At 34.2% G+C, this 17,236-nt stretch overlaps 1 protein-coding gene across 1 annotated transcript in view; it reads right to left on the reverse strand.

Annotated features, from left to right (window-relative positions):
- The window catches only part of DGKB (diacylglycerol kinase beta), a 774,912-nt gene that overhangs the window by 595,221 nt on the left and 162,455 nt on the right, over positions 1-17,236 (reverse strand). The window contains exon 3 of the mRNA XM_033193061.1: positions 16,106-16,182. Coding sequence (XP_033048952.1) covers positions 16,106-16,182 — 77 coding nt within the window. The remainder of the gene's footprint in view (positions 1-16,105; positions 16,183-17,236) is intronic.

Consider the following 17,236-nt stretch of genomic DNA (forward strand, 5'->3'; position numbering starts at 1 on the left):
TCCTTCAACCTGGGAAAAGTTTATTTCTCAAACCTTAAACTATTTGGCTTACAGTTGAGCTCAGGGGAGGGGAACCCAGAAGCCTGACATGCCAGCAAAGAAATAAAATATTTTATAACAGTCAGACTTTTGGCCTCCCTCTCCCTGTGCAAACCAGTAAAAGGAAAGGTAAGGATCACTGTTTATATTATCTGTAAAGTTTTGATTAATCAAAAAGGATTTATGAGGTTGGTCTCAAGCTGTAGCCAATCTGGTGTGCTTTGCATGTCTTTCTTTATCATTCTGTCAGAAAGAGGAGTACCTTAGGATGGGATAAGGACCTAGTACCCCATAAGCCCACTGTTCAAGTCAGCCTTGCAAACTGCCCAATACCAAACTACTCTGCAGGTCTCCATCTTGTTTTACATCCTTGGAAGGGTAACCTGTAACCATGTGGCAGTATGTTGTTTTCATCCCTGCCATTTTACAGTGGCAGCCTGGGATCAGTCCTGGCTTAGGGAATGAGTAGTTTCTGGTAGATACCTATGTGACTTCTGCCATTTGCTGATTCTCTCCCACTCCATGAACAACTTCTAGCTATCTTTTGTGAATCTTCCTTTCTCTGAGCTACCCTTAAAGGTTCTAGTTTTTGTAAAAACTGCTTACCACCCCTTTGAAAATACCTCATACACTCGCAGTTAAATCATAACCTTTTGAGGCTTGTTGGTTTCATCTGTGAGGTTACTTTTGGTAAAGTTCAAAAGCCGTAAATATGAGCCATTTGGCGTGGCTAAAGTTGAGAGCCAGGGATTTAAAAGGATTTTCTTAAAGAATGTTCAACTTAATTAAAAGCGGATATCCAAGCTATAGGGATATTTAAAAGGCCTTTATGTCATTCTCTTCATGGATCTTGTTTTTCTGAGAAAGTTTTTTTCCCCATCAACTGAACTTTTTTTCTCCATTTTGTCTTGCCACTCTTAATGAACTCATGAGACACCCTAAGATAATTTCTGATGAACTGAAACTACTTGGGAAAAACAGAAAAGATATAATGTATTCCATTTTTGGAGAAACCTCTGTTTTCCTCATGGAATCCCAGTAATTAGAGGCAGATAATCCCTTTCAAAATCTGTTATTGTCTTCCACCTATATCTGCTTATTAGGTATTGTTACCTCTGTTTCTTAAAGGGTTCTGCCCTCAGGCCAATTATCCAATTAGGAGATTGGCAAATGAAAAATCTTAAAACTACTGGATCTTCTTTGTCTATATAGTTATATATGTGATTTTTATATAAAAGCATTCTAATTAATTGGCCTAAAGAAAAATAAGCACTAGATCAAACATTTTTTCAATGAAAATAAAAGCTGTTATACCTTTTAGTTCATGTAGTTTTAATCTTTGAGAAATAAAAAGTCTTAAAGATTATTGGTAAAATTCAAATGTCATTAAAATTTTAATAGGTGGTCTAAATTGTACAAGTCAGATACTAAGTTTGCTAAATGTTTTAAGGTTGTAAACTGCTTCTTTGGCCTTTGAGGACTGTTCAACTTGCCTGCTTTACAACCTGGTAAGGCCTGAGGACATACAGAATTAACCAAACCCTTGAATAGGCTAGAAGGAATCAAACTTTATTGGTGCCTAGTGCATAATTAAAACAACTTACTGGATTTTACATTAAAGTCAAAAATTGCTAAGAGTTACCATTATAACATGTAATTGAGACCACCACTGAAAATAGGTATACATGCAAGGTGTATAAGAATAGTAAAATGTATTTTCAGTAAAAGATTATAAGAAGGCATGGAAATGTAAGTAAATTTTTGCCTAGGGTTAAAGATTGTTTTAAATTAGATACGGTCAAGCTAAAGGTTTAAACAAGTTGTGGAAGTTTTCTAAATTTAATATTGTAAAAGAAATTATATGTGTGAACATAGACTAAATTCAAAGGATATTATATGTTTTTTTTTTTTTTCTGTAAACTGAACAATGAAATAAAAGCACAACAAGGTTTTCTTAAGGCACTAATCTGTTCTTCAGTAAACTTTGTAATGAGTTATAAAAGGTTTTTAAGAATCTTACCTTATGGTCAACTGGTTTAGACTGTATAGAATTGTCTATAAGGTTTCATTAGAAAATTTGGGTTAATAGTAAACTAATGTAAGGGTAAAATTTAGCTTTCTCGCCCTTGTTCAAGATTTTTATGTAATAGTAAAGAATAATGAATGATTTTAATTTGCCTTGTAAATAGACTGTCAAGGAAAAGAAAGAGAAGACAGGAGACAAATTGTTTGAAAAGTTAAGTCCTTCCTCTTAATGAGTAAAGGTTTTCCCCATTTTAAAATTTTTGAGTCATCATTTTAACAAAATAACTAACTGGGATTGTATTTCAAATTATCAATATTTTAAACCTCTAACGTTTAACAGCCTTCCCCATAATCAAATTTCAGCTTCAAGGTTGTCTCTCCTGACCCCTAGCTTTTGGATGCTACAGAGAGTCCCTAGAGCATCCAGAAGAAGAGAGGTAAACAGAATACTTTAACATGATTAGGTACACAGGATTGCCAAAATGATGTTTAATTTTCTTTGGGTTATATTTTAGTGAATAATGCTAGCATATGTCCCAAAATTATATGAGATTTCTAAAATTCTAATGTTTGAGCATATGCTATCAATCACAATTAAGGTTATTATATTAAGTTATTGTAAACCACAGAGATAACCACATTTTGTCAATCACATTTCTGACTGTAACTACCCTGGTCATTTTTTTATTCACAATTGTCTTCTTTTGATCATCTTCAAAAGTTGGTTTATAATCAGCTATAAAACTTTGATGGGTGTTCTCAAATACAAGTTTCTGATAACGTTGGAGACTGTAACATTGGACTAAAGGGAAAACGTACAGGACTCATGAAGAGCTGAAACATTCACGGATATCAAGCAGAACAAGATTTCACTGAATGGACTGAACTAATAGAAAACTGAAGTAATCCTTTTTAAAACTTTTTGCTTGAAACATTGCTGATCCTTGTTTTGTTATTCAGAGTCAAGAAAACTTTTATTTTTAGCTGTTTACAGTCTTTAATAATTGAGTAAGGTATACACATGTGAACAAAATTTGGAGCATACTTATTTCTCTTTGCCTGGTTCCTCTAGAATTTGGAATCTGTGAGTATTCTTAACTTATGGCAATATGGTTATTTGCATCACTGCAATAAGAATTCATTTTCTTTGGCAACAGTACACAATTGGAGCAACTGGTTGTTTTACTAAGGCTTTGACTGGAGAGGTATGCTTCCTTTTAAGGAATCAAGCTCGACTTGCAGAGCCAATAAAAGCCCCTTGGGAAAACTGGCTTCATACCTTGTCTACACAGCCCTCATCCTGGGTTCCTAATCTGTGATGAGTAAAGAATGTCACTTTCTAATGGGCCCACGAACTCTATGTTCTAGGGACCTCAAGAAGAGAAGAATTCACCCAATTCTTAGGTATTTGAGGGTACTAACCCATGGCTGGGCTTGACTTTACAAGTCCTATCTGAGATTCCTTATGGAATAGAATTCCATTGAAAGCAATTTTAAAAGCCTATGTAAAAATAATTATTCTTGCTGCACTTTATGCAAACTGTCAGGCCAAGTATAAGACTGAAATCTATTTTGCAAACAACTCAGTCTTATCGTGATTTGTTTTTAACAAAAATGAGAACTGGAGAGAGAAAAATTATGTTTCAAAACTTATCACACATTTGTCATCAAATTCTAGTCTCATTAGTTGTTTTTAATTTTTTTTTTTTTTGCCTACATTTTAGATTAACCCTCTTATTCCTGTGAACCAACTGGCAATTTCTGGCTACAACTCAGAAGAAACAAAATGCATAGGCAATGTAATAATCTGGATCAATATTTTTATTCTGAAAAATTATCCTGCAAATCCCGACAGATGATAGGAGTAAATAGGGTGCCCATAACCCAGAGGTTCCTCTGGGAAAATAAGAGGAAAGGACCTAATCAAAGTTAAGCCCCATGCAACCAAATCTTGCAGGCATAATTATAGCCACCAGCATTCTGGGCATGCTGGCAGCCTTAGGATTTTTGAGCTGCCCTTACCCATCCCTCTTTGTTTGGTTTTAATGTATGTCTTCTGATAACCCCGTTTGTCTCTTCTCACCTTCAGGCCATCAGACTCCAAGCGGTCATAAAACCAGAGTCTCGAATGATGGTCCCTTTTAACAGAGAACCTTAAATAGGCTTTTGAGAGAGTTATGACTGCCATATTTCCAAAACAACGCCCCCTAACAGCAGGAAGTAGTTAGGATCAGTCTTCATCCCTATTCTAACTGCAGTACCTCTTGTGTACCACTTTAGAGGGGAGAATAATAGAGGTAGGAGGGAGAAAAATGCCTAGGCAGATAAAGGAGGGTCCGCAGAGAACCTGTGATCCACCCAGGCCATTGTGCACAGGGGGGCTTGCCTAAGCATGGTCACAGAGAAAAATTCTGTCCTTTGATATATGCTCAGTAGGGAAATGAATTAACGTGTAGTGGCTCAGACTAAGGACCCACATGTGCACTGGAATGATGGGGCAAAGCCACCAGAAATTCGTGCTTTATGCAGGGGAGGAGCCTGACCTCTTCATCTCATGTGTGGTGGCCTGGTATTCAATTTGTGAGGTGAAAACCTGTGTGTAGGACCCTCTCTTTTCTGAGCACTTTCCTTTCATTTAATAAATTCTGCTCTCCTCAGCCTTCAATGTGTCCGCATGCTTAATTTTTCCTGGTTGTGAGACAAGAACCTGGATTTAGCTGAACTAAGGAGTAAAAATTCCTGAATCATTGGCATTTCTCCTAATAAGCAATACATTTCTTCTTGACTCTTCTTTTTTCAGCACTCAGGAAGACTTTCTGAAATTTCTGAAGTGTAGTTCTCTCTGGCTCAGCAAGCAAAATACTGTTTTATTTTCTGACAGCTCTAAGTCTTAATTCCCTCCATATAAAGTGGTATATGAAATCAATTATTCAGGCTGGGCATGCTGGATCATACCTGGCACTTTGGGAGGCTGAAGCAGGCAGATCACCTGAGGTCAGGGGTTCAAGACCAGCCTGGCCAACATGGCAAAACCCCGTCTCTACTAAAAATAAAAAAAATTAGCCAGGTATGGCGGCATGTGCCTATTGTCCCAGCTACTCGGGAGGTTGAGACAGAAGAATGACTTGAACCTTGGAGGCAGAGACTCCATATAGAAAAAAAAAAGGAATCAATCATTCAGAGTTGTCTCAATGTAATAAAAATTGATGTAAAGCACTTAGCATGCACTTGGGAACATAATATATAAAATAAATAAAAGGAGTAGGTTAAAGGAAGCACTGTCCTAAGCTTAGACACATTTTTAAGTTATCTTAATTTGCCTTTTTTTTTTCTTTTTTTGAGACAAAGTCTTGCTCTTCTCCCCCATGCTGGAGTGCAATGGCATGATCTTGGCTCACTGTAACTTCCGCCTCCTGGGTTCAAGTGATTCTTCTGCCTCAGCCTCCCTAATAACTGGGATCATAGGTGCCCACCACCACGCCAGCTAATTTTTGCATTTTTTAGTAGAGACAGAGTTTCACCATGTTGGCCAGGCTGGTCATGAATTCCTAACCTCAGGTGATCCAACTGCTTCGGCCTCCCAAAATACTAGGATTACAGGTGTGAGCCGCCATGCCCAGCCAATTTGTCTTTTTATTGGTACAGAAAACTGTAAAGTTCATTGCATCTTTCTGAATAAAAACTTCAGGTTTTGTGTGTCTCAAATACTTTGCTATGACATTTCTGTGTCAGGTAACAGAGACAAATAACAACTTTTATAAGGCAATAATTCTAAAAAACAAATCTTCCTTTGAAAAATAAAAGCCTATTACAGATATAAGAATGAAGTAAAAATTTCCTCAATTCTTAAATTATTTCTACAAGATGACATCACAATATTTATTGCTGAAGTATTACTGACAATGTAAATTTCTTTCTCAAACTTCTTCACTGTGTTCTTTGGAGCAAAATTAATTTATCTCACATTTTCTGGCAATAGATAGGGCTTACAATGTGAGAAAACACAAATCTCTTCTTCTTTTTTTTTTTTTTTTTTTTTTTTTCTGAGACAGGGTCTCTCTCTGTTGCCCAGATTGGAGTACACTGGCCCAGTCATAGCTCACTGCAGCCTCAATCTCCCACACTCAAGCAATCCTTCCACCCCAGCCTCGCAAGTATCTGGGACCACCGGATTGTGCCATCATGCCTGGTTAATGTTTTTTTTTTTTTTTTAATTTTCTAACTCAGAGTTTTCAATTCACTGAGAAATGTGTCTTCAGTGAGTTTCCTGGTTAACCCATCCCTTTTCTTCTCTTGTAAGTAAAGTCTTTTCAAATATCTCCTAAAATTCTATGTTGTCCATATTATTAGACATGTCTAATAAATGGATGATATCCTCATCTGTACATTTTCCTTAGATCATGACTTACAAGAAAATTTCCAAATTTAGGCATCAGAGTTTCTACTGCTGTCATGTAACAGCATTAGAATTGCTTTTGGAAGACTGTGACCTTTAAATCGAATGAGATCATTTATATGCATATCAATGAAGCCATTAATGATGAAAATTGGGTCAGACTTAACTGAATGACTACTCAAAAATTGAATTGCTATAGGCTCAAACACATCCACGCACATCCATGCACACACACACACACACACACACACACAAATGTTCAAAATTTTAAAAACTGCTTTTTCATTTTTTTTTTTCCTTAAGGAAAAACCACAGACTATTTAGGGAGATAACAGAATTTGTAAAGAATACTGACTGAGGGAGCTGCTCAGATGTCGCTGCCAAATTGGCACAGATTCAAGGCACATTTCTATATGCCTTTCATTATTATTTCTGACCATCTGGATCCTTTGTTTTTAAGTCCTTGTTAATACTAAAGAGAAGACACTAGTATTCATCCAAGCAGATTCAAAGTGAATGAAAATAAATATCATCACTCTATCCTTAATTTCTTTTCGTAGTTTTGGGTTGTGGATTTTCTCATATTCAAAAAGTGTTCTTTGAGCACCCACTCAGCACCAGACTCTGTTCTAGGTGTTTGGGTAAAGATGTTACTAGAACACACAAAATTCCTTCCATGAGGGAGCTTAGCTTCTAATGAAAGGAAAAAGAAAATAGCAACATTAATGTGCTGAATCTACTATGCCTAATGGTATTAAGTGCTACAGAAAAAAAATAAAGAAGAAAAAGATTTCTTGGGGTAATGTGCTTGTAGTTTTTTAAATCCAATTATCAAGAAATGAGAAGCTATTCTTTCAGTAAAGATTTAAAGGTGATGCGGCACATATTTGCACATATTTGGAGAAAGCACATTTCAGGCAGAGAAGACAGCTAGTACAATGGCCCTGAGTTATAAGGATGCTCCTGTTCCAGAGAAATTTCCATTGGAGCCAGTGAGGAGGAGCAGGAAACTGGAGCAGGAGTGAGGGAGGACTAGAGTAATAGAATACAAAGTCAAAGACTCAAGCTGTGGTGATGTGTGGACCGGGCAGAGCATACAGGATATTAGATCATCAAAAGAGAGTTATAGCTTTAACGTGGAGTAAGTTTTTAGTAGGAAATTCCATGATCTGACTCATATTTTAACAGAACCATGTGACCATGATAACACTTATTAGTATCAGACAAAAGATAGCCTATGGGCAGTTTTTATGTTTTTCTAACTTGTATTCACCACAAATTAATAAATGATCCCTAAAACACAAAAATGAATCATTCAACTATTATAGTTAAAGTAACTGTTTGAAACCACAAAGAAATCACTTTATCTATCAACAAATGTTAACTGAGTACCTATATGTGTAAAATACTATGCACTTACTGAGCAAAGAACTCTGATGAAATTAAATAGATAATAATTTAAATTAATCAGAAGTTTTTTTTACAGTTTCCATTTCTATTTTGCATTCTAATTTATATCATTAACTAATTATATTAAATTTAAAAACCTGATATGAAGGTCACTGAGTGAAAGTATATTGATTAAATATGCAGCATGGCTATCTTACTGAGATTTCAAAATACAATTTTTTATATTAAAATTCATTTAGAAAAATTTATATTTTAAATATTGCATTTCTTATGCTTATCTTGCACTGCAATTGACTATTCATTATTTCAAATTTCAGAGAGCTCCTTGATAGTCCCCTAAATCTGTCATATAGATAGTTCCTTTGAAGAGAAAGAGTGCAAAGTGTGAAAACCTTGAATTTTAATTTTTAAATTAGTTTTGGCAAATGAAAACTATTTTAGCACTTCAGAGGCACATACTCCATTAACTCTAGCTTTACCTAAGACTACAATTATGAAGACTCAGTAGAAAGACAATTAAAAACTTCTTTTTCCTGAAGGGCTATATGATCCAACACGATTTTGCATCACAGTCTTTTACATTATGTAACACTATCCACATGTTACTATGTTTTAGGAACTGCACTAAGTATGTTATATGTGTGCTATCATTTAATCATCACAATACCTATGGACAAAGAAACTGAGGCTGAGAAAATTTCCTTAAATTGCCCAACACCAAAAGCTTCTAATTGACACTGAAGACATAAATATTTCTAACTTCAATGTGCGTTATGTTATAGTTAAAGTATAATTTTCTAAACAGATTTTGCAATAATAACACATGGTATAAGGCAATTTCCCACTGGTTTATCAGTATTAGATGCATTTACCACTGTGTCAAATTGGTCTGCCATTTCAGATAAAAAAAAGGATATACAAAAATAAGGTATAACAATTAAAAGTAATGGTATGATTATTCAATTTCCCACTCTTGAAAACCCTGTGTTGACTGTAACTGTTTTTGTACCCTTTGGTGTTCAAAGTATAACCTATTACTTTGGGTCATATATCTGAAAAGGTTCAAATCTGCCTACCCCCCACCTCCATTCTGATGCCCATTGTCATCTAATGTTCTTACTTGATTGGACTGCCTCCATAACTCATATCTAGTCTTCTCTTCTACCCAAGTCCATGGCTCACATTGCTACTGGAGGTATTTTTCTAAATGGAAAATTTAACTTGTTCACCTAAAAATATGATTTATGATTTCTTTCACCTATAAAAATTAACCTTTAGAGACATTCTAAGCATTTTTACCAAAATGTCTAGATTTATATTCCTTTAGTACCCTGCAATGCTCTTTTGCTTGAAAAAGCTATTTTTTTTTTTTTTTTTTTTTGAGATGGAGTTTCACTCTGTTGCCCAGGTTGGAGTGCAATGGCACAATCTCGGCTCACTGCAACCTCCACTTTCTGGGTTCAAGTGATTCTCCTGCCTCAGGCTCCCAAGTATCTGAGACTACAGGCACCTGCCCCCTCACCCAGCTAATATTTGCATTTTTAGTTGAGACAGTGTTTCACCATGTTGGCCAGGCTGGCAGGGTGGTCTCAAACTCCTGACCCCCAAGTGATTGGCCCCTGTTGGCCTCCCAAAGTGCTGGGATTACAGGTGTGAGCCACCATTCCTGGCCAAAATAGCTACTTCTAATGACAAAAAAGCACAAGTAAAAACAACAGATAAACCCTAAAAATAAAATTTAGATGTGACAGAGTAATGTTGGTTTTAACTTTTTAACTTATATTTGGAAAAGTACAAAGATCACCTAGAAACCCCAACATTAATTTTTAAATTCTATACCAATTGTTTAATAAATGTTATTAAAGAAATGAAAGAACAAACATTCTACAATGTGAATTTAAATACCACTTTTCAAAGTTGGCATTTATTATTAAGCTAAGGAGAGTTATTTGTTTATTAATTTCCCAAATGTATTTATGCTTGATTTCAAACTTCTTTGTAAAGAAAGCAATTGGTCACAATTGGTATAATTGTATTTTATAATTGTAGATAGATTTGATAAGAAGAGGAACATCACTGAAACTGTATTGATTGTAATAGGGAAGAGAGGCAGAAATACTGGTTAACATGCTTCTTCTGTTCCTTGCTAACTAACTGTCCTAGCACCATGTAGTTGTAGGAAGTGGAGCAATACAACAGATAATAGTTCTGCTACAAGGACAGCACTCCGGATTGTGGCCAGGTTTGGGAGGGGAAGCAAATTACATGGCATGATCCCCACTCCTACCACATGGTGGAAGGAAATTATTTTTGAGTGCAGAAGACATCAGAGTTATAGTTCCTCAATTTAAAATGAGAAAATGAGGTCCTGAGAAAATGAAGGAAACAGAATTTGTTGGTGGTATATCTCCAATATTCTCATTCTCATCTTTGGCATGTGCTCTGGAACTTTTCTATGAAATCACATTGATCGTTAAAGTATGACCATAGCCACTGTCTCTAAACATTAGTGGAACACCTGTTATGTGCAAGATGCAGAGCTATTTATTATACATACAGTTTAGAATCTAACCCTTTTAACAATCCGATAAGGCTGATGCTCTCTTCATTTTATAGGTGAACAAACGACAGATAGAAAACTTGTCCAAAGCCAGTTAAGATGAATTCAGTTCAGTCAGACTCCTCAGACCATATTTTCTGTCACACTTTCCTTATGCTTTCCATAATGGAAAGGGTTGAATTTGGTTCTAGAAGGATAATTATAGCTTACAGTAAAAAGGTTTTTATATCATTGTTAATAATTATATCATTGTCATTATCCTTGTTAAAGACATTTAAAATATTACTTTAGGCAGCAGCACTACAAAAGGTAGGTTTTGAATCCCCAGGTTCCTTACTAAGGGGTAAAAGCATATTGTCTGAATGTAAAGGCATACACATTAAGAGAAACTACATTACAGAGTACCAAGTGCAAAAATAAAGAAAGCCCCTGTGGAGTTACGAAAGCATAATTCAGCCTCAGGGCAAGGAACATCCACTGACAGGAAACATGTACGGAGAAAATCCTACGCTCAGAGAACACTGCTAGACAAAGAGCACACATAGAGCGGTAACATGTGCAGGCTCTCATTCTTCTCCCCTTGAATACCCTCAGTTTTGTCAATTCTTTCTATTCTGTAACTGCAATTGCTTGCCTGCTAAGTCATTGCACATGAAACAAAGACTGGGCAAGGAAAAGGAAGGAAGAAACTCATTCTGCTGACCCCCCCAAAAGCTAGAGCTTATTTTGACATGAGTTTTCAGAGAGCCTCTAGAAAGGATGCAGGTTGTGCAGAAAGGTGTGTTTGTTGGGTGCTCAACAAAAGCCATTTAATAGCCAAGTCCTAAAAACGTACATACTTGAATGACAATTCTTGAATGACATTCTTGAGAACAATCATTTACTCCAAGGGATTGCCTCTTAAATGTCATAAAGCCTACTTAGTCCATATTTGGGGAAACAAGTTTCCAGAAAAGTCACAGGTGAAATCAGGAAAAGGCCATCCTCTGAAACGGAGGCTAGCAAATGTCGCCACAGTCAATGAGTTGTCATGTTACCAGTGCCTCTTTATAGGATATTGTAAGATGTAGGACCTGTATCTAAGTCCACCAGTATCATTCTGATGTTATAATTGTACCTTACATGTTGGACATGAAATTACTGTGACTGTTGTCATTAAAACCATCAAACAATTTAAGAATAAGAAGAAGCTAGTACATATCCAAGATTGTCCAAAGGAGACAACATTACAGTTTTAGACAACTCATGCATTTTGGTAGGAAATATTTCTACAGTGGCGAAAGCAGTTGATATAGCCACTCTAGTGTGATAAAAAATATCCATTTAGAGCACCTGAAAATGTGTTGGAATTCTGTGCACCCAACCGAACTACTGATCTAAAACTTAATTTACAAAATAGATTTTCAGGGAGAGTGGTTGAAGCAACAGATTGAATAATCTTCCCAGGAGGGCAAAAATCAACAACTCTTTGGTTATGTTTCCCCCACAGATTCTATCACAGCACTGTAGACAAGACAAAACAAAACAAGCCTTATCACTGCATTTTAAATTCAATTTTAAAATTTCCCATGGTAAATTAATAAATTAAGACTTTTACTAAATAAAGTATAATAGCACAGCCTGATATATCTTGGCGAAATTAGAAAAATTAATTCCAGAGACTACAAAACTGAAGGCCACACTTGAGACCCTTTCCGTCTATTAAGGTACCAGCTCCTATTAAGGCATCAAATCCTTTGACTGATTAAAAAGAATGTGTCACATTCAACTCAGTTATAACCTATGAGTATTATAGGCAATCTCATATACTATAGAAATCGTATTGGTACAGAAGTATAGTTCAGTGATATGGATGAGAAATTCATAGATCATATCAGAATAAAGAAAGAAAAGACAGACTTTAATAGAAAAGAAAATGTCTTACTTGGTTAAGAATGTCTTGTTTCTGTGCATGCAAGGAAAGAAAGAATACATGTGTTAATGTAAGATAATTTATACTCATTATCTCATATCTCTGATTATTTAGCTAAAAGTTCAAGTTTACAGTTGATTTTAAAACATACCCTAGATCCATAGGTCTCAATACATGGTTCCAAAACAGCGGCATCAGCATAAGCTGGGAAACTGACAGAAATGCAAATTCTTGAGCCCCACCCCAGAAACACTGAATCTAAAACTGCGTGGGGTAGGGCGGAGGCAGGCAGCAATCCATGTTTTAACAAGCCCCACAGTTGATTCTGAGGTACACTAAAATGTGAGAATCAATGACTAGATCAATCTTTGTATATAATAAGCAACCTGTTCAATATTAGATAAATATAATATGTAACACACATAGTATGATTAAAATATTTTAGAGGATTAATAGAAATATAACCATGTATATAAAGGTATGTTAGATTTTGAATATGTATTTCCCATTCCTAAGGTTTCCTTCTATCAGCATCACACCTAGCATCTCTCCATATCCTTAAGGATTAAAATATATTTCTATATACATCTGCCACTTTCTTCCCATATCTCAGCTGTGAGTGGAAAAATTTGAAATTGAACTTGAAGTCCAAGACCAAAAGAAAAAAAAAAAAAAAAAAACACATGGAATGCTAAACTGTCTTCCCTTCATACTACCAAATTCTACTGCCCTCAGAAGACTCTTTATATGGCCTGACCATGTTTTACTGTGAATAATCTCACTAAGACTGGATCTCTGCTACAAACTAGCTTGTAATAATGTTCTTAACATTATATTATTTACACAAGAGTAGGTGGAGACTAATAAGACTCTCTGCCCTTGTCAGGCATGAGTCATTAACATGTATGTGTACTGGGAAGTGCCACACTCACTACAAAAGAAATGTCTTCCCATGCCTTCCCCTAACCTTTTTCCTTCCTATCTAAGAGGACAGTCCTCTCCCCTATGGCTTGGTCAATGAAGTGAAGAGCACAGGGCATTAGCCTTAAACTGGGATTCCAGTCAATTAGGTTTTTGTTGTGGTTACTGTTGTGAGCTAGCAGGTGAGTCTTGGACAAATTATTTCACTTTTCTTAAAATAATTTCTTTATTTAAAGACTTTGTAATTTTATTAATTTGGGAATCTCAAGGCCTTTGAAAGGTTTTTATTCCTACAGAATCTTTTAGACCATTGTTTAGATTTCTCTTATTCATTTCTTCAAGTAATGATTATCAACTGATCTTTAATAGGAATTAAAAGTAAATGATTCATTCACAAATTATACTTAATATTTTTTCTCTATTAAAATAGACTTCAACAGGTCACATCTTTTTGGGTTAAATTTTTATCCCCAGCACTTTAAAAATTCAGTAATTCAAGGGAATTATGAGCAAAATAGTACATCTACCATTTAAATAGCTTTATGTTGTAGGAGGATAAGCAATTTAATTTTTGCAAATACATTTTATGTAAATGATACAAGCTATGTTCCTTTTGGAAAACAATGAATTAATTATCATTCCAAATTCAGGCTGGATTACTCAATTGTCCATTTTTTCTTGTATAATTGAGCATCATCATCTAGTCATCAGTGCAAACAACTTTGGGATCAACTTAACAAGCCAATGGAGAGTGATAACTTCACATGTGAACTGACATTAGGAATTCTGTCATATTGTAAGAGTAATTTTTTATAAATTGGATGAGGTCATGTATTGAAGAGAACTTTAAGGTCATTTATTTCTCAAAGATTTATTTCTCAAAATGAAAGATTTATTTCTCATCATTAGATAGTCCTAATTACTTTTGATTGACTTTTAGAAGATACATACTAGTTTTTAAAATGGTTATATAAACCTTAAAATTTTCTTCTGAAGGAAAAATGTTATCAAAATTAATTAAGATCAGAGAGTGGTTTTGCTCTTAATTTAGAATTGTTCTTGAGTTGTAATGAGATCTTTTTGTTTTTCAGCTGTTCATTATTTTAATAACATGTTTCAACAATACATCTGTACATTTATGAAATGTATAACACGGTTGAAAAGGGTGATATGTGTGTCTAATAATGTGTCTAATAACTACCTTAATAAATAAATGCAGCATATGGTGAATGATAATTCTCATGAAAATATATAATAACAGTAAGACTAAGTCTTGAGAGCCCTATAAATAAAAAAAAAAAAATTGAAGCAAAAAAGCTGCTTTGCAAACAAGATCACTTAACAGAGTTTGTAGCCAACAGCTATCATTAGGGAGAAAAACAGGTTTTATCCCTGTATATAGATTAGATAAGCAAATAAGTTTTCAAGTATTGTTGTGAATATAAATACTAATGACAATTTTTGTTTCTTATAGCAATTCAGTGCTATAATTCATCTTTACTTTTCCCACTCTGCTTTCTTAGGCTTTGAAATTCTCAGTTTTGTAAGTTTACCTGCTAACGTTATTTTCCCCCTCCTCTATGCCATCTAGAAAAATACAATATGAGGGAAATGTAGGTCAAACATCTATTTTTTTTCCAATACAGAACAATGGTAATGGCTTTAAATAGCCTTTATTTTCTCCATCACTTATAGGCACCAAATATTAATTTTATTTTTTAAGAAAATTAATTCCAGCCTAAAGAGTTTTAAAAGTCACAGCAATGTACCAGAATGTAGAGAGAATAAGAATATATGACATGAAAAATAGCTAACTATGAGAAATACTGATAGGAAATTTCAAAACAATTTGAATAGCTTGAGGGTTATGATAACTAAAATTAAGTTCTATAAATCCCAGGGAAGTACAATATTGAAAGATAACTAAGAAGTCTGTTCTTGCAAACATACAAAAACGAAACAATAATCGCAAAAAATAAGTCACATTTTAGTCAGCAAACAAATCTATCTAGTTAATACATCCCGACAAAAGAATCTTTTGCAAAGAGAAGCTTGAAGCAACCTAATGTTGCCTTCTGAAGCTACAAATGAACTAACAGTAATGGTGATCAAACATTTAAAATGTAACATCTCTCAACTGACATTAAATAGATTACTTAAACAATTAGGAAAGAAAAGGCATTCATTCAAGCATAGTGTTCAAAAACAATTGACAAGACATACAAAGTTTTCATAAGAAAATAATTTCAAGAAATCTTAAGCTTTTTGGTAAAAGGTAAAATAGAAGATTCAAAAAAATTCCTCCCTTTTTGTACAAGTTGGCTCCTTAAGGTTACAGACCTGGTATAAGCAACACAAAATCCTTCCTTGGTCAAGGAAATAATTGCCTGAAAGGGGTAACTCCCTACCCCTACACCAATATCCATTTTGGATTGAAATTTGTGGGTCATAGACTGAGAGCCAAGCATATTCCTTCTCTCTTTTATCCAATGCTGTTTCCTGACTTCTAGGAAAATAACAAACACTACACTTAAATGATTCATATTCTTTCAAGCATACAATATAGATGAGTTATTTGAATGAAAAATATTGTACAACATTTAATATATCTTCTAGAATAGCATTGCATTATGAACTTCATTTTGTTTATGTTATGGTACATGGTAAATGGTTTATGGTGTGCATATATACATACACACACACATATACATCTGTATCATACATATATAATGTATATGTGTATATACACACACACATATACATTTTTCCAACAATTTTTCATTAAGAAATATCTTCTTCCAAGCATATATATGAAACTGATATAAAGAAAAAGAAGTTTTACCCCTTCAGGATTATACTTTGCAAGCACACCATTACCATGGAATTCTTCAAGAACATCCTTTAATTTCTTTGTAGAATCTATAAAAAACAGAAAACACAAAAATTGTTTATATGCACATATTGTGATTGTATAGCTCAGTCCAGAAACAGAGACCACTTAAAATGTAAACAAGAATCAGCAGAAACTAAATTTTAAAACCAACATATAAAATGTCTCTTGCCATTTTTAAAAGGCTATTTGATTGGAAAAGAAATTACGAAGAAACAAAAAGATCACTGCGTTAAATAAAAACAATACTGCTGGATAAGAAAAATAAAATGTGTAGCTAAGCCTCAATGGTGAGTCCATTTTGAGGGAAGCTATAGATTTTAGTATCTTGTAGATATTTTTAAGGAGAATTTTCTCTACAAACATAACACAACTAAACTAAAGCTTACTCTAGTAATTAAAGCTTTAGTAAGTAAGCTTTAACTTAGTTATGTCATGTATTTTACCTTATATATGCATTGTGAATAACATTTTAGTTTTGTTATGTATAAAGATTACCCCATTTAATGAAGAAACAAAGCTTAGACATATTACCAAAAGAATTATAAATTATTTTCTTCAAAAGTACTATTATTTTTAAACCTTTCATCTTATTAGTTGGTGACAAGAAATTTTAAGTTAATAAAATAATGTCATAAAAGAATTATCATAAGTATTATTACAATTAAAGTTAAATACATTAATATGATATAGATATATTCATTCAATCTACTAAAATATTGCTCATTATACACATTGAAATATAATTTTTGATTGAGAAATCTCAGAATTACAATGCATTTTTAAGTTAGAAGGAAATAACAGCTAAGAAATATGGATAAGTCATCTGAATATTTAATCAAGTTTGAATAATAATGAAAAACAACCTCAAAATTAAAATGTAGGAAATACATGGATTTTCCAGTGTTCTTTTATGGAACAGAGCATGGAAAAGTGTTTGCTACTATTTGCATATAATTCTTGCTGACCTTCGCTAAGAGTCTGATATGTAGACTACCACAAAATATTTCCCAGTTCCAGAAAACTAATTCACAAATTAGTTTTTGAAACATCCTGCTAGAAAACTCTCTCATACATGCCCAT

This window comes from Trachypithecus francoisi, unplaced genomic scaffold, assembly GCF_009764315.1.
Source record: "Trachypithecus francoisi isolate TF-2019V2 unplaced genomic scaffold, Tfra_2.0 Lachesis_group4, whole genome shotgun sequence".
NCBI classification, from domain to species: Eukaryota; Metazoa; Chordata; class Mammalia; order Primates; family Cercopithecidae; genus Trachypithecus; species Trachypithecus francoisi.